This window comes from Mesoplodon bidens (genome assembly GCF_964165515.1).
Source record: "Mesoplodon bidens genome assembly, chromosome: 13".
Taxonomy (NCBI): domain Eukaryota; kingdom Metazoa; phylum Chordata; class Mammalia; order Artiodactyla; family Ziphiidae; genus Mesoplodon; species Mesoplodon bidens.
Window position 1 is genome coordinate 73,821,289 of NC_138169.1, and position 22,801 is coordinate 73,844,089.

General features: G+C 46.5%; 1 protein-coding gene and 1 long non-coding RNA gene across 9 annotated transcripts in view; one reads left to right on the forward strand and one right to left on the reverse strand.

The window, feature by feature from the left end:
• Positions 1-22,157, forward strand: part of NEDD4L (NEDD4 like E3 ubiquitin protein ligase) — a 350,990-nt gene extending 328,833 nt beyond the window's left edge. For all 8 annotated transcript variants that reach the window (XM_081253287.1, XM_081253288.1, XM_081253289.1 and 5 more), the window contains 7 exons: positions 7,720-7,793; positions 9,964-10,024; positions 11,540-11,599; positions 13,051-13,158; positions 14,770-14,866; positions 15,651-15,723; positions 20,296-22,157. In XM_081253287.1, coding sequence (XP_081109413.1) covers positions 7,720-7,793; positions 9,964-10,024; positions 11,540-11,599; positions 13,051-13,158; positions 14,770-14,866; positions 15,651-15,723; positions 20,296-20,398 — 576 coding nt within the window. In that variant the 3' untranslated portion in view covers positions 20,399-22,157. The remainder of the gene's footprint in view (positions 1-7,719; positions 7,794-9,963; positions 10,025-11,539; positions 11,600-13,050; positions 13,159-14,769; positions 14,867-15,650; positions 15,724-20,295) is intronic.
• LOC308627312 overlaps positions 1-22,801 on the reverse strand; it is a 62,644-nt gene that overhangs the window by 2,568 nt on the left and 37,275 nt on the right. The window lies entirely within an intron of this gene.

Here is a 22,801-nt window from a genome sequence, read left to right on the forward strand (position 1 = left end):
TTAACGCATGTAGGGAGGAGTAGAGATAAAGAACCAAGAAAGATTTAAAATCAGTCTTGGGTGTCATATGCAAAAAAAAAAAAAAGGTCTCTTTATATTATATCCACTTGTAGAAATCCATGTGACTAACTTAACACAGTTCAGAAGACATTAGTGATGCCAAAGTTAGAAGCAGACTAAACCTGCCTTAGGTACAGTTAAATGTAACTATTTCCACCTAATAAGTACAAACCAAACAAGAAGTTTGCATTTTTAAGTAGACTTCTAACAAAGATTCTGATGGTCGTTACAACTCGCCTGTGGTTCATTAAAAACAATTCTTAAACCTCCTCATTTAATGTGGGGTTTTCTGACTTTGGATTGAATCAGGTGGAGTCATGCAGTAATCAAAACAGACTCACGAGATCAGTAAGATAATGATTAGGTGCCCTATTTGTGAAATTACTGGCTTTCCTTTTTAGAGAGCGAAACCTGATTAACGAGGAACTAGCGTATCTATTTTGCGTTCTGGGAGGAAATGTAGGGTGAATTGAGCAGCCACACACTGGTCTCATCTCCCGTATCCAGTCCATCACCAGGCCCGACTATTCCTCAGTTCTCTCTGTTCTCCTTGTCTGTCCCACCAACAATACCCGAGCCTAAGCTACCATCTTCTCTCATAGATTCCTAACTTGGCCCCCTACAATGGCAGAGTGGTCTTTTCAAAATGTGACATGATCATTTCATTCCTCTGCTAAAAAAATGCAGAGATTTCCTGTCAAGATAAAGACCCAAATCCTTAATGTGCCTCATGACGTCCTGCGTGGCTGGGCCCTGCCTGTTCATCTCCAGGTGCATTTTGCATCCGTGCTGCCCACCTCATGCTTTCTGGGTCTGGTCCCACGAGACTTCTTGCACACACCAAGCTCCTTCTTGCCGCAGGACCTTTGCACATGCCATTCCTTCAGTTGGGAACACACTCCCATCGTCAGTTCAGACAAAGCTAGCTCTGACCCAGGACCACAGTACTTCAGAGTATCTTCCGTGTCTCCCTATGGCAGGTACCATAAGTGACTCTGCATTTATTTGGATGGTTATGTGTTTAGTGTCTCTCTCTCCCATCAGACTCAGTCTCGGTGATGGCTGCCCTGGATCCGCCTTTTGCTCACCATTGTGTACTCACCACCTGGCAGTGCCTGGTACAGGGTAGACACTCAAAATAGAGTTGTTGAACCAAAAATGTGGACATCAGCAAGAGGCCTGTGCAGGCCTCCCCCTCCCCCAGCCCTCTGCAAAACTGCTGACTGTGCATTGCCATTTTCTAACCCAAGAGGAAGCCCACGCCTCCCTGTGCAAAAAGATAAAGTCATTTCTTCACTAGAGAGAAGTTACCACAGAAGTGAAATGTGCATGCAGTCGGTCTTCCTTAGTGCTTTAGGCTCTCTTTCTCATTCCGTGATTAGAAATACCAGGCCATGAAGTTTGGTGGTAGCTGTCCCTTCGTGTAATGAAATTGCAGCTGTTGCCATTATTTTCCAGTTTGCTTTTTTTCTGGTTGGTGAGGATCTGCAGCTGCTGGTTTCTGGGGCCTACTAACAATGTTTCAGATGAACAAATTTCAATATTTGAACAGTCGTCATATGCCAACCAGAAAGACTCAACCATACACTCATGTACACCCCTGCACACACACGCCCCACCAGGAGGAGACATCCTTTTAGAGCTGTGCCAAGCAGAAGGTCTTGACGGCAGGGTCAGCAGAGCAGCACCTGATTTGGTTGCTTTGAAGAGGCACTAGCCATGTGGACTTCTAAGAAGCTGTGCGGGAGGGAGGGGAAGAGAATGCACAGCAGCCTGTAGGAAAATCCTTTAGGACCCGGCCTGAGTTGGGTGAAGGCACACATTCTCAACTGGGGAGACGACACCCCTAGGGGGCAGAAACTGGACAACTTTTTGTCTTGGAGGACAGAAAGTCTCAGCCATTACGATGGCTTGTGGTCCTCCAAGGGGGCCACAGAACATAACACAGGTGTACCATGGGTCTCTTTGGTAAGATTGCCTGCGAGGGAAGGGGCAATTGGGGGGTCTAAAAAGGCTCCTGGGGGGTAATTAATGGGGAAAAAGGCTGAGAAGCACTGGGTTGGGGAGAGGGAATAAGGGAAGAGGCAGAAACTGGAAGTAGGAAGGGGAGAGAGGTGAGAGGCGGAGCAGGGTCCTGGCTGGAGCTGGACAGAACCAGACCGAGACCCCAGGGAGGAGGCAGGTCCTCCAAGGCCAGGGCAAGGGAGTGGGGCAGGAGGTAGCTGCAGGAAACATGCAAGCAGAAAGGCGGGCCGGCCGCTGGGAGAGGCCAGGGGGCGAGGACAGCGCCCAGGAACACGAAGAGCAGCAGGCAAGCCTTCCTCTGCCTGGGTCCAGGATACCCGATTTGACCTAGACAGTTCCTCGGTGGACTCCTCAGACATGTGTCCTAAAGCATCTGAGGAGGATCGGGGAGGTGTGTGTGACTCTGAAGCTGTCGCTTGCCGCAGAAGAGGGGTCCAGTTCTGTGAGAGCTGCATCCCAGAGCTTCCTCTGATCTTTGTGGTCTTTACAAAGAAGAGAGAGGAGTCCATACTTGGGCCAGGAGACTTCAGGAAAGAGCAGTTTTTTCCTACGAGCACTTATTAATCCCCTTCTGTGTGCCAGGCACTGTGTTAGCGTCTTCATGTTGGGTCCTTGAGGAAGGAGTTCAGACACAAGACGACAACTATGTTTAAAAAGTGGAATTTGGGACTTTCCTGGTAGCGCAGTGGTTAAGAATCCGCCTGCCGGTGCAGGGGACACAGGTTCGATCCCTGGTCCAGGAAGATCCCACATGCCGCAGAGCAACTATGCCCGTGTGCCACAACTACGGAAGCCTGCGCACCTTAGATCCCATGCGCCACAACTACTGAGCCTGCACTCTAGGGCCTGCATGCCACAACTACTGAGACCACGTCCTGCAACTACTGAAGCCTGCACTCCTAGAGCCCGTGCTCCACAACAAGAGAAGCCACTGCAATGAGAAGCCCGCGCACCACAACAAAGAGTAGCCCCCGCTCGCCACAACTAGAGAAAGCCCGCGCACAGCAACGAAGACCCAACGCAGCCACAAAAATTTAAAAAGTGGAATTTGAACAGCAGCCCACAAGTGGTGTGTGAGGAGAGGGAGATGGGGGTGGAACACCAGCGGAAGCCTGATTGAGAGGCCCCTAGGGCTTGGGGAGGATTTACTCTAAGGGAGCAGCTTAGGGAGCAGGCCTGGAGGCCCCCTTCCTTTCCTGCCCGGAGAAACTGTGTGACCTACACGTGAGCCCCAATCAATCATGTGACCCACAGCTGCCCCAGCCGACGATTCCTTACTCAGCACAGAGAGTATGGTCCAGTCTTGTTTTTTGTTCTTTTTTCTTTCACAAAAAAAATTTTATGTATCGATTGCAAAATATTAATCTTAGTAATAAAAATAAAGTCAGTACAATAAACATATTAAAGTCACTCATAGTTCCTACCACCTAGAGAAAAATCAACGAGTAAAATTTTGATTTGTATCTTCCAGAATTATTCTCTGTAAACACACACACAAGGTTTTATCTTTTTAACAGAAATGGAATTGTACAGTGTGTACAGTTTTAACTTAATATATTGTAGGTACCTTTCCATGTCAGTAAATACCATTTTAATGGCTACACCGAATTCCATTTCATAGACTGTACCTTTTTTAACCGTGCCCTAGTGGTCGACATCTGGGCTATTTCAGTATTTCACTATGTAAACAGTATGATGAGTATAATCCTGGAATATACATTTTGTACACTTGACCAATTTCTTTCCCTTCGTATAAGTCCTAAGAAAGAAATTATTATGAAAAGGCATATGCACATTAAAATCTTGAGTCCTGTTGCCAAATTATCTTTTCAAAAGGTTGAACCAGTTACACCCTCACCACCAGCATTGATAAGAAGAACCGTTTCTCTGTGCTCAGCAGTGCTGGCTGATTCTGCCATTTTTCATCACTAGGGGCTGCTTTTGGAGGCACCAGAAGTGTTTTTCTCCTTTCCCCTCCCCACCCTGTCTCGTCTATGGTTGACCCTCTTATTCAGTAGCTCTGGAAATTGCAGCTCCCAGAAAACATTCTATTCTAGTACAGCTGAACTGTACTGAAAGCCTCTCAATATCCAGAACAGGGCTTGGATTTATTAACTTGTCATTTGGTGTGGATCTGATAGAAAAATCTCATCATGGAAGGGAACAGCAAGACAATCTTTGAGGAATAAATGGGGGAAAAAAAGAAAAACTGTCTTATTAAAAAATACTACAAAAGTGTAAATGAATACTGCCTACAGACCTCCAAATAACTGTCAAAGAACTAAAGATGTTTTACTATAAGAGACCTCCCATCCCACTCCCTAAGCGGAACTGTTTAATATCTTTTAAAAAGTGCCATGAAGGAAGGATTTGAAGAAGAGTAAAAATACAGCAGCAATTAAAGTCCATACTGCATTTGCAAATATTTTCTCCCATTCTGAGGGTTGTCTTTTGGTCTTGTTTATGGTTTCCTTTGCTGTGCAAAAGCCTTTACGTTTCTTTAGGTCCCATTTGTTTATTTTTATTTTTATTTCCATTTCTCTAGGAGGTGAGTCAAAAAGGATCTTGCTGTGATTTATGTCATAGAGTGTTCTGCCTATGTTTTGCTCTAACAGTTTTATAGTGTCTGGCCCTACATTTAAGTCTTTAATCCATTTTGAGTTTATTTTTGTGTATGGTGTTAGGAAGTGTTCCAATTTCATCCTTTTACATGTAGCTGTCCAGTTTTCCCAGCACCACTTATTGAAGAGGCTGTCTTTTCTCCATTGTATATTCTTGCCCCCTTTATCAAAGATAAGGTGACCATATGTGCGTGGGTTGATCTGTGAGCTTTCTGTGCTGTTCCATTGATCTATATTTCTGTTTTTGTGCCAGTACCATACTTTCTTGATTACTGTTGCTTTGTAGTATAGTCTGAAGTCAGGGAACCTGATTCCTCCAACTCCATTTTTCTTTCTCAAGATTGCTTTGGCTATTCAGGGTCTTTTGTGTTTCCATACAAACTGTGAAATTTTTTGTTCTAGTTCTGTGAAAAATGCCATTGGTAGTTTGATAGGGATTCCATTGAATCTGTAGATTGCTTTGGATAGTATAGTCATTTTCACAGTGTTGACTCTTCCAATCCAAGAACATGGTATATCTCTCCATTTGTATCATCTTTCTTTCATCAGCGTCTTATAGTTTTCTGCATACAGGTCTTTTGTCTCCTTAGGTAGGTTTATCCCTGGGTATTTTATTCTTTTTTTTTGCAGTGGTAAATGGGAGTATTTCCTTAATTTCTCTTGCAGATTTTTTGTCGTTACTGTATAGGAATGCCAGAGATTTCTGTGCATTAATTTTGTATCCTGCTACTTTACCAAATTCATTGATTAGCTCTAGTAGATTTCTGGTAGCATCTTTAGGATTCTCTATGTATAGTATCATGTCATCTGCAAACAGTGACAGTTTTATGTCTTTTCTGATTTGGATTTCTTTTATTTCCTTTTCTTCTCTGATTGCTGGGGCTGAAACTTCCAAAACTATGTTGAATAATAGTGGTGAGAGTGGGCAACCTTGTCTTGCTCCTGATCTTAGAGGAAATGGTTTCAGTTTTTCACCATTGAGAACGATGTTGCCAGTGGGTTTGTCATATATGGCCTTTATTATGTTGAGGTAGGTTCCCTACATGCCTACTTCCTGGCATATACCCTGAGAAAAACCATAATTCAAAAAGAGCCATGTACCACAATGTTCATTGCAGCACTATTTACAATAGCCAGGACATGGAAGCAACCTAAGTATCCATTGACAGATGAATGGATAAAGAAGATGTGGCACATATATACAGTGGAATATTACTCAGCCATAAAAAGAAATGAAATTGAGTTATTTGTAGTGAGGTGGATGGACCTAGAGTCTGTCATACAGAGTGAAGTAAGTCAGAAAGAGAAAAACAAATACCGTGTGCTAACACATATATATGGAATCTAAAAAAAAAATGGTTCTGAAGAACCTAGGGGCAGGACAGGAATAAAGATACAGACATGGAGAATGGACTTGAGGATATGGGGAGGGGGAAGGGTAAGCTGGGACGAAGTGAGAGAGTGGCGTGGACATATATACACTACCAAATGTAAAACAGATAGCTAGTGGGAAGCAGCTGCATAGCACAGGGAGATCAGCTCGGTGCTCTGTGACCACCTAGAGGGGTGGGACAGGGAGTGTGGGAGGGAGGGAGATGCAAGAGGGAAGAGATATGGGGATATATGTATATGTATAACTGATTCACTTTGTTATAAAGCAGAAACGAACACACCATTGTAAAGCAACTATACTCCAATAAAGATGTTAAAAAATAAAAAAATAAAGTCCGTACAGCAGACAGTAAAAATGTTGAATTGATGTTGTCGAAAGTGGAGCTCAGTCACGTGGGAGGGAAACGAGATCCCTTCCCGGATAACAAAAAAAAAGGACAAAGAAGAAAATATGAAGGACCGAGACAGAGGATCAGTGGGCTTTGATTGAAAAAGCTGTCTCCATGTGAAAAGGAACAATAATCAAGTGCATCATCAGAGAAAATGTTTGGAACAGGACCTGATATTCAGGCCAGAGAGGCCATCTGTCCTGCGCGTGTGTGGCAGGGCTGGGGAGGGGTCCCTGAAAAGGGACCTCTGCCAAAGCAGGAGATCTGTTGCAGATTTGAATCTGTGTCCCTCGTGATGGATGCAGCCTGGATGCTTACTCTGGAGAACCCTCTCCCTCAGGCTTGGCTTGGCTTGCTCTCAGATGTAGCTGGGTGGATGTGGGAAAAAAGACCACAAGGAATCCCACCAGAATACAAATGTGGTTACCTTTGAATAGGGGAGCTGTGAGTGGTATTCTTTTCCTTTTTATTTCCCTGGAATTTCCATGAGAGTGAACATTTTATTTGTTAGATCAGTAGGCCTCTTCCTTCCCTTCCCTTCCCTTCTGCTACTTATTGCTTTACACACTTTGATGTTAAGCCAGGGCTGGCTCAGAGCAGAGGAGAAGGCTGTGCCTTGAGTTCAGCTGCTGTGCTCTTTTCACTCCTGGCTCGCTCTGAGGGAGGGGGCTTTCAGGGCTGATGAGCCAGGAGGTGGTGTCTGGATGCACATCAGAGCCTGGGGTTCTCAGGGGTGGCAGGTGAATCCATCCCTCAGCCTGACTTTCTCAGCATCTTTCTTTTTTTTAAGTCCCTGTGTTTTGCTCCTTTGAAAGAAATTCCACACATCTTTTTTTTATGGCTATAAAATCTAATTTTCAGCAACAAATCTGGATCTCTGCAGTCTTGATGGTTGTATCCTATCTTTTCTGTTAAACATAATTACATTTCTTGATAAGTCAATAGCAGATGGAAAAAGTGTTGTTCTCCATTGTTGCTAATGTATGAAGAATAATTAAAACTCATAAATAACCATAAAATAATTTGCCTTCAATGATAACATCTTTAAGTGTGTAGCATCTTAACAATTTAAAAGCCTCATTAGACATTCTCTTGGACACAGAGCCCATTTGCTGGGAAAGAGTTCTGAATAAATTTTACTTGTCTTCCTTTTATAGTAAGACGTTATTACTCAGTGATAATATGCAAAATAACTTCATGATGGTGATGTTGTTTTATCTTTGTAATTACAGACATATCAAGTGGATCTGAAGCCCAATGGGTCAGAAATAATGGTAACAAATGAGAACAAAAGGGAATACATTGAGTACGTGCACACTTACTTACAGCCTTTTCTTTTATTAAATTGAACAGCATGTTTGGTTGCCGTCCTTTGCCAGAACAATTCATGCAGATTATGGACACACTTTTAACAGTATGAGTTCCTTTCTGGCTTGGCCTAATAGGAAGCTGAATTATGGGATGCAGAGTTTGACTTATGTCATGACTTCGTGTTGCTGCCGTACAGAGGAGCAGTGGGAGGAGAGAAAGGGGCCACTGTTGAGTAACTTGGCAAATACTCTGGGAGCCTGTGGGCATCTCGTCTAAAATTGAGAATTACAACAATGGAGCAGTGTCTACAGCCAGTTGGGGTAAAATTGGGAACAACCAAAGAGAACATATTCCATCTCTCTCCTGACTAAGTCTTTTCCATAATGAAAATGTAGGAGAAGAGTTAAAATGGATATGGAGAATTCAGCACATGCAAACATGAAGAATTGTTCCTGATGCTTGTAATTTTCTTAATCTCAGCGTCCTTTGGTGGGACAAAATGCTCAGTCCTTTGGAAATCTAGCTGTTAGGTAATCCTAGGAGTCTGTACTGGGCAGAAGGTACAGTTGGGCAGCTTACATTTTCCTCTTCGGTGTATACGTATGCTTTGAGCTCACCATTCTGGTATCTTCCAAGGATTGCCAGGTCGCCCTTGCTAGCCCTCGAACAGGGACGAGGTCAGCATTAACAGTGGTTGGCTCCCGGGTCCTAGTTTCTGCTCGTCTAGTGAGTTACAGCCATGGCCTGAGTGCCTTGTTTGCATTCAGAACTCCATTTCCACAAGCCGGGTTCCGTCCTCTCACATCATAGTTGATCACAGGACTTGAATTCAGAGAATTGGCTGAGGATCTTAGCATCCTTCCTTAGCATCTGCAAAAAATACAACAACAACAACAACAACAAAAACCTACTCTCCTTTCTAATTAGAAAGAATTGGAGAGTGTTGGCGTCTCTACTTAGAGGCCCTGACAGAGCATGGACTTCTCCACTTGCAAGTTGAAAGCTTGCTACGCTTAAGCAAAAACTAGAAGATACTACATTTCTTGCCTGTTCACCTTAATGGGCGCTTGTGCTGAGCTTGGAGAGTCTCAGCGAGCAGACAACGTCCTAACAGGCACTGTTGTCTTCATTCAGAAAGTGCAGACTTCGAATAGATTTTTAACAACACTCCACCCCAGGGCGACTAGGTTTGAAAGACTGAGTATTTGCACCTTGTGATACATGTTGTGCGTCATTCTTTGCAGTTAATTCTTTTAGATTTCAAATTGCAGGGCGCCTCCACTAGCTTCGCTGCAAAAAGGAGGGTAGAAATCCCCGGCTGCTCCCTGCCACCTGTATCCTCTGGTGCAAGTAGGCTATTGGGCTGGTGATTGCAGCCCAGCCAGTAAAACCTGATATTCTGAGCAGCGAGTGGGCAGCAGGCTGGTCCTCGAGGGCCGTTGCCATGGTGCCACCTCGTAAGTGAGAGCCCTTCATGACAAGGTCCTTGTGCTATTTCACGACAGAATGCTTAGGTGGAATCCAGAGTGGATTCGCCTGGCAGTAAATTCTGCTGTACACTAAATGTTGTCACAGGGAACGTGGTTTCAGTGGCTGTCTGTGACTCAAAGAGGTTTTACCGTTAATCCTCCAAGTCTTGGTATAAAAGTATTAGCGGTAAAGTACTGATAAATTATATGTCATCCTTGAAAATCAGTACGTTGAATACTAGAATGAAATATCATATGATAAAATACGTTGTACTGGGTATTCCCCTTAAAAATATGTACATGTTTGTACATAAATGTGGGTGTGTACATATGTGGGTGTGTGTGCACACATTATGCCCATATACATATGTGTTCAAACCCCATTTTCCCTTTTTCTCCAAACAGTCACATTTATAAAGCAGCTTTGATAAACAAAGCCTCGATCTGGGGGGAGAAAAGAAATCAGTCTTTCTTTTGAAATCCTCAGTGAGATTTTAGGCTCCACGTGTGCTCATTATTCTCGAAAGAATCCATGAATGAGCAGCATGTGCCGCAGCACTATACCCTCCCTCTCCTTGGCCACCGTCGGGCTTTTCTCCCTGCCCTGCTTAGCGAGAAGCAGTCGCAGTTGGGGAGAAAGAACTGAACACCAGTGATGAGCAAGGTGGTTAAGGGCTGTCCGTTTTCCTCCCACAGCCTAGTCATCCAGTGGAGATTTGTGAACAGGGTCCAAAAGCAAATGAACGCCTTCTTGGAGGTAAGTCGTGTTCCCCGGGAGCCTTGCCTGTGCCTTTAGGTTGAAAGAGGACGGTTCTCCTCCTTGGGGGGCAGGGAGGGTATTAGAAGCGATCACACACCCAGAGACAGGCGTGGGTGTGGGACCCAGAGCAGGAACGTCAGGCCTGCACTGCTCACACCATCTCCAGTCTCCAGGGCACGAGTGTTCAGCCACTGCGCTGCCACCTTTTCGTTTGTCTTCTTTTGGTCAGTGTTTTCTGGCTTTGGTGCTCTTATTTTTTAATTTGCCTTAACTGTTTTTAAAGAGAAATCTTTACAGACTTGACCCAGAAGGGCAGGTTCCCCCACAGAGGCTAGAACCATCGTCCTACAGCTTTTGGTGGTACCCGGGGAAGGCTGGGAGCATCTCTCTGCCTTTTGCTGCAGTGACAGGTTCTAAGAAATGTGAGGACTCCGGACGGTTTCCAGTCACGCCATCCCTCCGTGACAATGCCTTCTGCTTCATTGGTCGAACTTTTTTTTTTTTTTTTAATCCCCTGCCCTTTCCTCGTGGCTGTCTGAATAATTCCTCACCTTATTAAAGTGTGAGGTGGTTACTTCTCAGACCCAAGTATTTAATGTCAGTGATGCTCCCAGGCCCCTGAGGAGGGAGGCCCCTCGCAGAGAATAGGGGCTTCCTCATTTTAAAAACCAGCTCCCTTTGACCCAAAGCGCAATTCCTCTTTAAATCCTGATAATGGGTATTAGTTACTTAAAGAGAACAAGCCCCAGCTGCACATTACAAGCTACCGCTGGACCGATCGATGCAGGGTTCCCGTGGGGCGATGCTCTCTTAAGTTCACCCCAGTTCAGTTACCTGGTCATGGTGCATATAGCGCCAGCCCAGGCAGAACACTCAGAGAAATTCCAGGACTTAGGGTGAAACCTGTGAGTTAGAGGCGCTGGAGAACAGCAGGGTTCGTACTGTATTTACACGAGAAACCTACCCGGCCCTCTCCCAGGTGATCACACTTTCAGAAACTGGCCACGCGCGAGGCCCGGCAACATGGAGCGTCCGTCCTGGGTCACTGCACTAGTCAGCGGTGCCTAGCCTGGGGACCGGGGCAGGCTGGCTGTGCTGCCTGGCTCCTTTCCACCCATCACACCGCCTCCTCTCGTATTTCATCTTTGCCTTCAGCGCCTTATTTTTAAATGGTCCGCTTGCGCCTCTGTGGCCTGTGCCTTTGAGAACACCCTGACTCACAGCAATGTGTCATAAGTGGCTTTTGGAATGCGCCTGCCTGCAGCAACCCATATTTTTATAACATTTCAAAAATTACTCAAGTACCTGGATCCTCTGGAGTCTCCTGCTTTTTAAATTTTTATTTTGTGACTATGCTGTTTTTATCTGAACTACAATTACTGAATACTGTCATATAAATCATCAGTGAACAGTGTATTTTTCCTGGCTAACCAAAGTAAGCTTGTTTATCCTGTAAAATTTGTCTCTTTCAAGGAAAAAGGTGTTGAGAGTGCTTTTCTTTTTTTCTTTCAGGGATTCACGGAACTGCTTCCTATCGATTTGATTAAAATTTTTGATGAGAATGAACTGGAGGTTTGTACTGTAAACATTTTGTGTAAAGGAGGTTTTTTTTTTTAAGTATCTCGTTACTTCCCAACTTGGTATTTTAGTATTCTCTGATCCATAATGTCCTAGCGGGTAAGCTTTGGTGAATTCTACTGCGGGTCTCTTAGGGGCTTGCTTGTTTGCCGGTCAGGGACCGGGGGATAGCACAAGCAGTCACCCGTAGCTTCCTTGCCCGGGAGAGGGCACATCAGGGACGCAGCGGACAGGGGGAGGCCCGCTGAGCTGGGGTGGCACACCCTGCCCCCAGGGTGGGGCTGGCTGAGGACCCCGGTCCTCCACGCACCCACCGTGGCAGCCGAACGGGGACTCGGCCAGGAGGTGGGTGTGAGCGCCCCCGAGGGGCTGTAGAGCAGGGGTCTCCGTGAAGTTGAAGCGGTCTGTGCTGCGGAGTGAAAGCGCGGCAGAGGCAGGAAGGTAGTGGCAGGAGGTGGCTTCATGGTAGCTTGTGCCAGCTTCTTTGTGTCGCTGTAGATGAGAACTGGGAATCTGAAAAGCAAAGGAGTCTCTCCGCCTTTATGTTGAGAGAAACAGGAGGAGGAAGGCTTTGTCTGTTGGGAGGCTGTCGACAGGACTCTGGCCATTTGTCCAATGACGTGTCTCCCGTAGACTGGCTTTTGGTCTTTTACCTTAAAATGGAAACGTCCAGATAGATGACGTCACAGACATCATGTAGAGGAAGCCCTTTGTTTGGCAGGTGAGGAGACTGAGGCAGGGAGAGGTTAATGACCTCACAGGGTCTCGTCACAGTCAGGCCTATGAACCCGGTTTTCAGGCCTCTGGATTAGTTCTTTTTCCACTGTACGCTGGCGCCTCTGCGGGAATATCATTTCTTTGTTAGGAGGGTTAGGTGATAAGAAAAGTGGACCCAAGGCTGGTGAGTCAGAGCAGCAATTACAGCGCTAGGACAGGTCTGCAGCCGTGGGCCACCAGGCAGGTGAGATGATTGCCCTCACCTGGTGGATCGGTCCGAGAAGATGAGTTCTTGCTGTCATAAAGCACTAATTCTGTTGCGGGTGGGGAGGTATTTTCAACTATTGAGACAGATAACGTCTCAGAAGAGGAAACAGCCAGAGTAATGAAAGAGCAGATGTAAATGGAGCTTAAGAAACTCCACGAGCACCGAGCTGCGATTTGAGGGGCGGGGAAGGTGATCCATTGGGACTTCTAATTTCCAGTATGAAACGTGGTGGCCTGTACAAGCTTTAGAGTCGGGTCCCCCTCGTTACCTCTCAGTCCCTGATCCGCAGAGGCAGGTAGGACGTGGAACACGTTTTCCCCTTCATTTGTTTCTGTGGGTCGCTGGCTTATCTCGCTTTGCACGTGACGTGATGCTGGCATTGGGAAAAGGCCTTTTCTCCGGTGTATTTCTTCGGCTTTCACGATGTGCCCTGTTTACCTCTGGTCCATCTCCCTCCCAGTTGCTGATGTGCGGCCTTGGCGACGTGGATGTGAACGACTGGCGACAACATTCTATTTACAAGAACGGCTACTGCCCGAACCACCCTGTGATTCAGTGGTTCTGGAAGGTAAGGCCAGAGTCCGGGTCCTGTGCTGCCTTCCCGTGGTCTTGCTGCTGGATTTGGGGCTGTGTTGGTACCTGGCCTCCTGGGGGAGAGAAGAGGCCTGCCGAGCCAGAAGCAGCCCTCACCGCTGCTTTTCTGTAACTGTGGTGGATGGCTGTCTTGAATAGGCTACACTGTCTTCCTCAACCACTTATTAAAGTGCTTTCGTTTGAGGAAACCATTGAGTAGGATGATCCTGAAAGGCAGATAATTGGATTCAAGAATTGGAACTAGTCCTCCAGAGTGTGACTAGGAATGGGAGGCTTCTCAGGGCAAAAGCATGCTTTGGGGCTGACTTTTCCAAGATGCCATGTTGGTTTAAAAAACCATTTTCCCAACTTTTTTTGTTAACTCCAACAAACATTTTGATCTTTACATCTTTCAATCAAAGATGCAAATGAAATCTGAGTCACTCTCTAAAGACCAGTGTTTACATCCTGTTCATCATAGACGAGAAGTGAAATAGTAACGAGCGGGTCCAGAGGAGGCGGTAAGCTGACTTTGAAAGAACAATTACAGGGAAAAGTGCTGATTACTTACTTACAGAAATAAGAAATCATTGGCCTTGTCTTAATTTCTAAATGTCTATTATTAATAATATTTCAAGTGCAGCAGAGAAACAGAGGGAAAAGGAAGAAAGCAGAATCTTCAAATCCTAAAATCTGAGTCCAAGTTTCGCTCAGCCTTGATTATGGATATATATTTTTTAATATCAGTTCAGGTAACTTTACCAGTGAAGCCAACTCGATTCTTAGAATAATTCAGATATGTAAGATACACAGATTATTTCAGAAGCCTAGCCTGGCCTCTGTTGTTCTTTCTTTTTCTAAAATGTTGTCTTTAGAGAATTTAGCTACAGTCAAATATCCTGCCTCATAACCTGGGTTCCCCCTCTCAAACTGTGTGTATTTCTAACTGGCTCAGGGGGACCGGCAGGCCTCACATACAGAAACATGAGCCCAGTGCCATGAACAAGTGTGCTTTTTTTTTTTTTCTAGTTTATTTTTGGCTGTGTTGGGTCTTCCTTGCTGTGCGCGGGCTTTTCTCTAGCTGCGGCGAGCGGGGGCTCCTCTTCGTTGCGGTGCGTGGGCTTCTCATTGCAGTGGCTTCTCTTGCTGCAGAGCACGGGCTCTAGGCACACAGGCTTCAGTAGTTGTGGCACGCGGGCTTCAGCAGTTGTGGTTCACGGGCTCTCTAGAGCACAGGCTCAGTAGTTGTGGCACATGGGCTTAGTTGCTCCGCGGCATGTGGGATCTTCCCGGACCGGGGATTGAACCCGTGTCCCCTGCATTAGCAGGCAGATTCTTAGCCACTGCGCCACCAGGGAAGTCCCAAGTGTGCTTTTTTTTTAACCACTTACTTTGACCAGTTGGCAGAAGAAGAAAGACATTGTGATCACTCAGTCTGAGGTTGCAGAGGCTGGTATTGTGATGGCCATAAAAAAAAAAAAGTTTGCAGAGTCAACTGTCTAGGTCTCCCACTGCACTATAAATAAGATGAAGTTTTGCCCATCTGCACTGCAGCAGACGTGCCTCGTGTTACAGGAGCATAATGACCTTCTGCCTCCGTTCATAGGCTGTGCTGCTGATGGACGCTGAAAAGCGTATCCGGTTACTCCAGTTTGTCACAGGGACGTCCCGAGTCCCTATGAATGGATTTGCCGAACTTTACGGTGAGCAGGGTACCATCAGACTTCGTCCTCCCACCGTGGGTCTCTACCCAGGCATCAGCTGTGGCCCCAGAAGACTCTGCCTCCTGGGCTTCTAGCCATGTGGGTTTCGCCTGGACCCCACAGACATACATCATGGAAAGAGCTAGGGCAGCGTGCCGTCACCTCCGCTGTCTGTGCAGTTACCTGTGTACAAAAGCAGGGGGTTGTTTTTGTTTTTTGTTTTTACACGGAGAGCCATAAGGTTGGTCTTCTCTTTTTTCTTTCTCTTTTGTTTTGTTTTTTGGTATATATTCAAAAAACAACTCGATTTTGCAGAACCATCCATGTGGTTGTAAACTGAACACTGAAAGCAGTCCTCCCCTCCACGAGGCAGAATTCTTCAGGGCTTACTATAGATGAAAAAAATCACTCTCTGTTCTACATATTAAAGGTCATCACGTTTCAGTTTTTCCCCCAGAAGTAGTTTTAAATTTAAACTTCCAGGGTTGGTTGGGTTGAAAGCTGTGGTTGTCTGCACATCGTTATGTTATTGTGTCAGCTCTGTTCAGCTTGGTGCGATTCCATTCTGATGGCAACACAGAGTCTGTGTCCTGAAGTCGTGCAGACCCTTTGCATCCCCCGTTGTTAAGTACTGACTGTGACGTCACAGCCACAGAGGGTGTCCCAAGGCTCACCCCAGGCCCGCCCTGCCCACCCCTCCCTTTCCTTCATCCCCTCCTTCGTCTTGTTCTACTGCCTTGAGCACTCTTAGCATTTCTTTGTCTTCCTTTTTTCTTTTGTCTAGGTTCCAATGGTCCTCAGCTGTTTACAATAGAGCAATGGGGAAGTCCTGAAAAACTGCCCAGAGCTCACACATGGTGAGTGACGGAAAACCACACAGTTGTTGACAGACAGTATTTTAAAACACTTAGCTGAGTATGATGCTGGGCTACAGGCTAGAGTGCTACTTGCCCTGACCATGCAGCGTTTAGAGTATGAACTGTCAGTGATACAGGTGAAAATACAGATCGTACAGTAATGCTGATGAAATTAAGCCACCCAAGATTTGAATGGGCCCGGCTTTTTCGATATGTGAAGGGTTAAATCCCTCTTCCTGCTTCCTGTGGGGAGTTCCTCCTCTAAACCCCATCCTTCCCTAATTATTCTGGGAAGCAGAGATTTCACTGTATATTCTCCCTATGTGGATACGACCGCTCCCAGCCTCTGAACAGACTGAGTTTTTACCCCAACCTTAAATGGTTTAGAACCATGGATGAAATTCCCTTTGGCAACAGGTTTGTAAAAGGCCTTCCATGGCCATCCAGAACCCATAAGTCTTTTGAGATTTAGCAACGTGCGTGTGGCCAGAGGAGTGTCAGAGGTCCGACCAAGGACCCCTGCTCAGGGAGGCACGTGTGGGGCGCGGCTGCGCTCAGAAGGCCTCCGGGGGCAGGGCGGGAAGGAGGCCTTCCTGGAGGGAAACCCCAGGAGTTTCGTGAAACCCAGCACAGAGATGACCTCAGGAGCTCTCCGAGAGCTCCTGTCACTCCGGCTCCCGTGTCCCCGGGGTTGGTCACCCCACAGGATTTGATTTCTTGCTCTTAGGAAGCAGGTGGAGGGGGAGCCCTGTGGATGGTCAGCACCCATTATCCTCCTTTCCCACGGGAACTGGGGCTGCCGGAGCCGCTGGGCCATCCTGTGCTGCCCAGTGCAACTAGGAGAGAGGTCTCATCAAGGTGTATTTGTGGAAAATGGGCCGTGAAAGGCCTTCTGCTTCTCTTTGACTCCCTCGCCTCGCCGGAAAGCAAGTTTTTCCCCATTTACACCCTTCGTAGGACTCTGGGTGGAATGGATGTGGTCCCTGCCCGGTGGCACCGGGAGAGCAGGCTGACTCTCGCTAAAACTGGCCGATCGCCAGAGCAGTCAGTGTCCTCCCTTGATCCTCTGCCTTTATTCTTGGGGGTAGAATGTTTTGGCTGTGGAGCTTTTGTTCCAAACAACCTCAGCCAGTTGTAGCTTTCTGGGCTCAGTAGCCTTCATTTGAAAGGCAGCCAGCACTGAACCGAGCCCCAGCACTGGCGGCATGGGGGGCAGCGCTCCCAAACTCAGCTGGAGGAATAGCTGCATCACTGGGCGCGGCTGTCCTGTGTGGGTCAGACCCTTAACCTTGCTGGCAGCCTGAAGTACGCCGTTAGCATTCCTGTGGGCTCTTGGGAAGCTTCCTCGTGATCCCGTAGCGCACAGGCTCCCAAATCCTGTGATTTGAACTCGGGTCTGCCAGGATTCCAATCTGCACCCCGACCACTTCAGTTAAGCGACTGCCTCAGCGATACGGTTCACTTTCTTTCCAGCCTCTTCAAAGAGAACCGAGTATTGAGTGTTCATCCCATGACCCTCTGTGGCCCTATAGACAGATATCTTGCTGTTGGATTCTTCTTCTGTTTCGGAGTTCACGTGCTGAGCCACCACTAAAATACGGTGCTGCCCAGATAAGACCCTGAACTCAGCGGTTCTCAACCTTGGCTACACATTGGAACCACCTAGAAAGCATTAAAAAAAAAAAAAAAATACTGGTGCCGGGGTGCCACTTCCAGAGATTTTGACCTAGTTGGCCTGGTGTGTGATCTGGGCCGTGGGGTTTTCAGAGCTGCCCAGGTGGTTGGTGGGGAGAGCTAGGGTGTAGAATCATTGCTTTTCCTTAGGCAGGACAGAGGTCTACACACAGGAGGAAAGCAACCCCGCCGGCTCTTACCAAAGCCTCGCTTCTTCTCTGTGTGTCACAGGATTAAAGCATTCAGAGTTTCTTCTTCAATGATCCTCTCCCCAGACGAAGGGGGAGGAGAGCGCTAGTCCTACTGCAGCCACACTGGCTGGTGGGGTGGGACTTACTCTGTTTTCTCTGCTGTGTCTTTCCTTCCATCCAGCCCCGGCTCCCGCTGTAACGTAGGAAACAGGCGCTTCGCTGGCTGCTTCACAGCGACAGCCGTATATGTGGCTAAATAAAACCTAGCCACACGTATGTTTAATCTCTTCCATGTTTTATGAAAATATAAAATACAGAATTAAGCTTCAAAATTAAAACCTGATTTACTAGGAGAGCAAGGGCTGGTGGAGCCGCTTCTCTCTGAGCTTTCGTGAAACTCTCAGATGTAACTGCTGAGTGTCTCAACATTAAAGGGCTTCATTGCTCTGTTCTGTCAAAGGTCACTGCTGGGATATCTAAAGTTCCGCTTTGCTAAGAATCACAGACCCACCTAAAAATAATCTCCTTTGGCCCACACATCTTCCACAGGACGAGGCTGAAGCCACTGAGGGTAATGAGGTCACACAGCTAGTTGGTGGCAGGCCAGCCCTGTCTCCTGACGTCAGGAGTAACGGTAACACTTGTTAAGCACTACTGTGTTCCAGGCATCATCCTAAGCACTTCATGTATATTAACCCGTATCCTCGTCACGACGACTCTAAAAGGTGGGTCGTGTTACTGCCCTCTCCTTACAGATGAAGAAACTGAGGCACAGAGCGCTCACATAATTCCAGACCTCAGCTCTTAACATTCTCCTGTTTGCCTCTCTCTCTCTCCATTACTCCAGTATTTCTCAAACTTGAATAATATATGGACCTTTTTTAAAGGGAAAAAATGGCCACAGATCCTTGAAACCCCACAGGGATTGCAGGCCCTAGACTGTGAAATACCGACTTAAAATCAAGACAACAGCCACCTCTTCTTTTTTGAATAGCCTGCAGAAGTGGAATTCTGTCTCTGTCACTGGTGAAATGATGTTTGAAATCATTATCATGATGAAAACCAAATATTGAAAACTTCTTTTAGACTCACGCCTTCAGGATCCCTGGGTTTCCGAGACCTCTGGTTTGAGAAGCACGGTGTTCTGCTCTGCTGTGTCTTTTGATGTTTGGTGACTATTTAAAAAAAAATCTCAGAGCTCAGTGTGTCTTATTAAATACTTTAGGGGTTGCTAAAGGGCCCACCATGGATATGGGTCTGTTTCTTATTGCTGCTGATAATCATTAGCTTTTAAAACATAAGAAGTTGTTCTGCTCGTGCTTGGAAACCTATGTCCGTGCCAGGAGGGAGCAGTTTTAAATGCTGAGGCAGCAGAAGCAGATCTGGGCTTTGGAGCCAGCCTGGGGCTGAATCCAGGCCCTACCGCTTTACTGTGTGACCTTGGGCAAGTTACCCAACCTCTCTGTGCCTCGAATCCCTCCTCTATGAATCGGGATAAGGCAGTACCTACCTTACAGGCTGGTTGCTAGGATTCACTGAGGTGGTAGATGAAAAGTCCTCAATGGTTCTGGCACAGGGCAGATGCCCCACAAATGTCAGCTCTAACTAAAGCATCACGGACGAAGGCACGTGTGTACGTGTGTGTGTACGTGTGGCCATCGCACCTGCACGGGCACCAGTTCTGTGTCTGGGGCTCTAGCTCCTCATGCCCAGTGGGGGCCAGCGGTGAATGGTGTGTGTGTGATGGCAATGGTCGCTGGCTCTGGGGCTTGCTGTGTGCCAGACCCCCTTTATATGTTCTGATCTGACCCTCCCAGCACTCTGCAGCAGTCTCCCCATTTCACAGAAGAGCGACTTGTCTGAGGTCACACAGCTGGCAGGTGGCAGAGACAGACTTTGAACTCAGTCCCATGGACGAGTACAATGCTTTGCTCACAGAGGTCACATGTACGTCTGGAGAACTCACTGTCACCGAGGTGACTTGTAACACCCCTGCCAAAGCCTCAAGGTATGTAGGGGCTTTTTATAAGTGAGGCTTTTCACTCCTCGTGTTGATGACTTGCCTGACTTTGGTTAGAGGATAGCTCAGTGTTGGGGTCCCAGAGCTGCAGGCAGCCTGGGTTCTGGTCTCGCATCTGCGGTGCTGTCAGGAGTGAGACCTGGGGCATGTTGACCCACCGCTGGGCTCCGGGACCCACATCTGCAGAATTGAGAAAACATAACGTGCCTCACAGGGCTGCGCTAAAAGCAAAGCGATGTGCTACATGGAAGCACTGGGGCTTCCTAAAATGGTGTCGAATGAAGGAGAGCGTTAAAAACAGATGCAGCCTCAGTTCAGCCTGCTGCGGAAGTTCTTTGTGCTTCGAGGGTTTTGACATCTCCGTGTGTATGTCAGTTACCTTGCCTGTCTTGTCTCCCTTCCTGGCAGGGTTTTCCAGGATCCACATTTGGTCCCAGTAGAGAGGGTTCATGGACGATTAGAAAATTCTTTTCTCTTCCCCCGTAGGTTAATATAGCACGTTTGGGGTGGGCAGTATCATCGCTGCAATTTACTTTTTGATAATCAGAAATATTTTTGCTAGTTGAGACTTTTACATCCTCTTGCTGGAACACCAGGTGCCCCCTTAGCCAAATCTAGGAAGTGCTGGGGTAACTAAAGGGCAGTGATGATGGCTTTTTACCTATGCTTTCTTGTTAACTTTTGCAGCTTTAATCGCCTTGACTTACCTCCATATGAAACCTTTGAAGATTTACGAGAGAAGCTTCTCATGGCTGTGGAAAATGCCCAAGGATTCGAGGGGGTGGATTAAGCGCCCCCTGCCTCGGGAGGGTTGTTCTTCACGCAAGTCCTGCTTGCACTTTTCCATTCGCCTAACAGACTCTGCAGAGACGCTGGCAGAGAGCAGCGCACGGCGTGGACTCCCGGAGCAGCGCCTTCGCCCGCGACTTGCCCGCGCGCCAACACGGGAACCCAGTCCCAGGTCGCGTTCCTGCGTTTTCCACCACAAGTTACCAACTGGTTGATGTGTATACTAATTACATTTTAGGAGGACTTATTCTATTTATGTTGTGCCTCTGTAGGCCAAGCCCTTAATAAATATTTTACATACTTTATAATGACAGCGAATGGAATTAATCACTCTACAGGTATAGTATTACAACTCATGTTTACTTTTTAAAATGATTTAGACCGATTTGCAGATTTTATTTCACTACAATTAAAGATGTCTCATGTACTTGGAAAAGTGAGCATATTATTTTTTTGTATTTGAATTTCACGCCAGGTTTAATGTCGGTGACATTTTTATCTTTCAAGTACTTGGACAGCCCCACGCCCTACCTGATTAGCACTGGAAGAATGACTTTTGTCCAAAAGCCTTCTACAGACAAATACTTGGAGAGAATTTAAACCATCACATTAGGCATCATGGCGATTTTTTCCATGCTCAGAATGAAAACAAACTGGATAATTACGTTTTTTGTACAAATTTAGCGTATTAGCTGCAGGCTGAGAGAATTGTAACATAGCATGATAAAACTTGTGTTGACTTGAAGGAATCACACCATTATTCCTTAGAAGTAATTTCGTGTGCTAGAACACATTTGAGGCAGGGCTGGACTGTCATTTCTCGTAAGAGAAGTTACTTAACCCTTCCTGCTGCTGTACAGTCCTTCTTCCGTCCTATCTCCTCCCTCTCTGCTGTTCTCAGTAGAGACACTTGAATGAAACTTGGCACTGCGCGATTTGAAACTGTGGGAACCAGGCCTGTGCGGTCTCCTGTTTGTACACGTTTGCCGACGGTAGCTACATAACCACCTTTTGTTCTAACCGCGCCAATTCTGAAGGCACTTTCTGTACGACATGGAGGTCATATCTGGTTTCTGGGGGGGTTTTGTCATGAGCATTGACGGTGATGCTGATTTCTTCCCTCTGCACACACCTTTCCGGTGCAATATCTATCAATTGTGAATCTGGCTGCTGGTGTGTAAAACCTGGCTGTAAAGCTGAGCCTACAGACCTGTCCTCACCGATCGTTTTGTGATTTCTACGCCACTGCAAAGATTAATAGACAGTTCATCTAACCGGGTTTTGTTCCCAGTGACACGTTGCATGCTTCCGGACCGCGTACTGCCCAAGTTGTGTCCGTTGTGTGCTGGATTAACAGTGCGAGAGAAGACTTGATTTGATCCCCTGACGTCCGGCTCTTCAGCTGGTCCTGGCGGGGATGGAGGGTTCTGTGGCATTCGATTCTTGGCCGCTTGTGAGTCCTTGTTGCAGAATTCTGTCGTGTTTTGAGAGAACGCCTGAGGCAGGGTGGGAGTCCAGCAGTCCTGCTGTCCTTTTTAACCTGTGTTGTCCTAGACCCGTGGTGGCAGTCAGGGGACACTAGCCATCTCACCTCCTGCCAGTTGTAGATAAGACAATAAAATCGTGGTTTCAGGGCCTCCATTTAGGATCTTTTGGCGTTACAAACTCAATTTACCCCGGCTCTGGGTGGCTTGTGGGAAGCCACGAATGTTTGTGCTTGTAAAGGAGTTTTCTGAAGCGGTGCAGAGGCCTAGGTGTCTGTCTAAAAGAAGGTGGATTTCTACAGAGCTGAGGATTGTTCCCTTTTCATACTGATTTTTTTTAATCCAGTAGTGATCAGAGAACCTACATATTGAGTAATTAGAAAAAACAATCTTGTTCATTATTTTTACAGATTGGTGGGGCCTTTTCCCGTCACTCGATGTAACAGATGTCTCAGTGGCAAACTTCCCCCATCTTGTAGCCCCTCAAGTCCAGACTCGGCTTTCTTATTATGACTTATGCCAAAGCCTGGGAGAGCACTATGCTTGGATGGGTTCTGAGAGTGAGTGTGTAATTATAGGGGGCGAAATCCCACGATTCTTGTCTAAGAACTAGGATTCTTCTGTCTTTTTGTAAACTGTATATTCCAAAAAATCAGAATATTCACTAAATGCAAATTAGGCAAAGTATTGAAAATAAGAAAGAAAACCCATCCTAAGATAATTTCTGTGCCAAGAACAGATAAGACTTACCGAAGTAAACCCCCATGAATACTTGAAAGGCAGTAACTGTGAATGACAATTCAGCTCATCTATCCCTTAATATCTGATTTCAGTGACAGCTCAGAAGTGCTGGGTCTAGAGTTTGGAGGTTTTGGTTTTCTTTTTTTTAATCCAAATAACGTTCCCTAGTTCTCATCAAT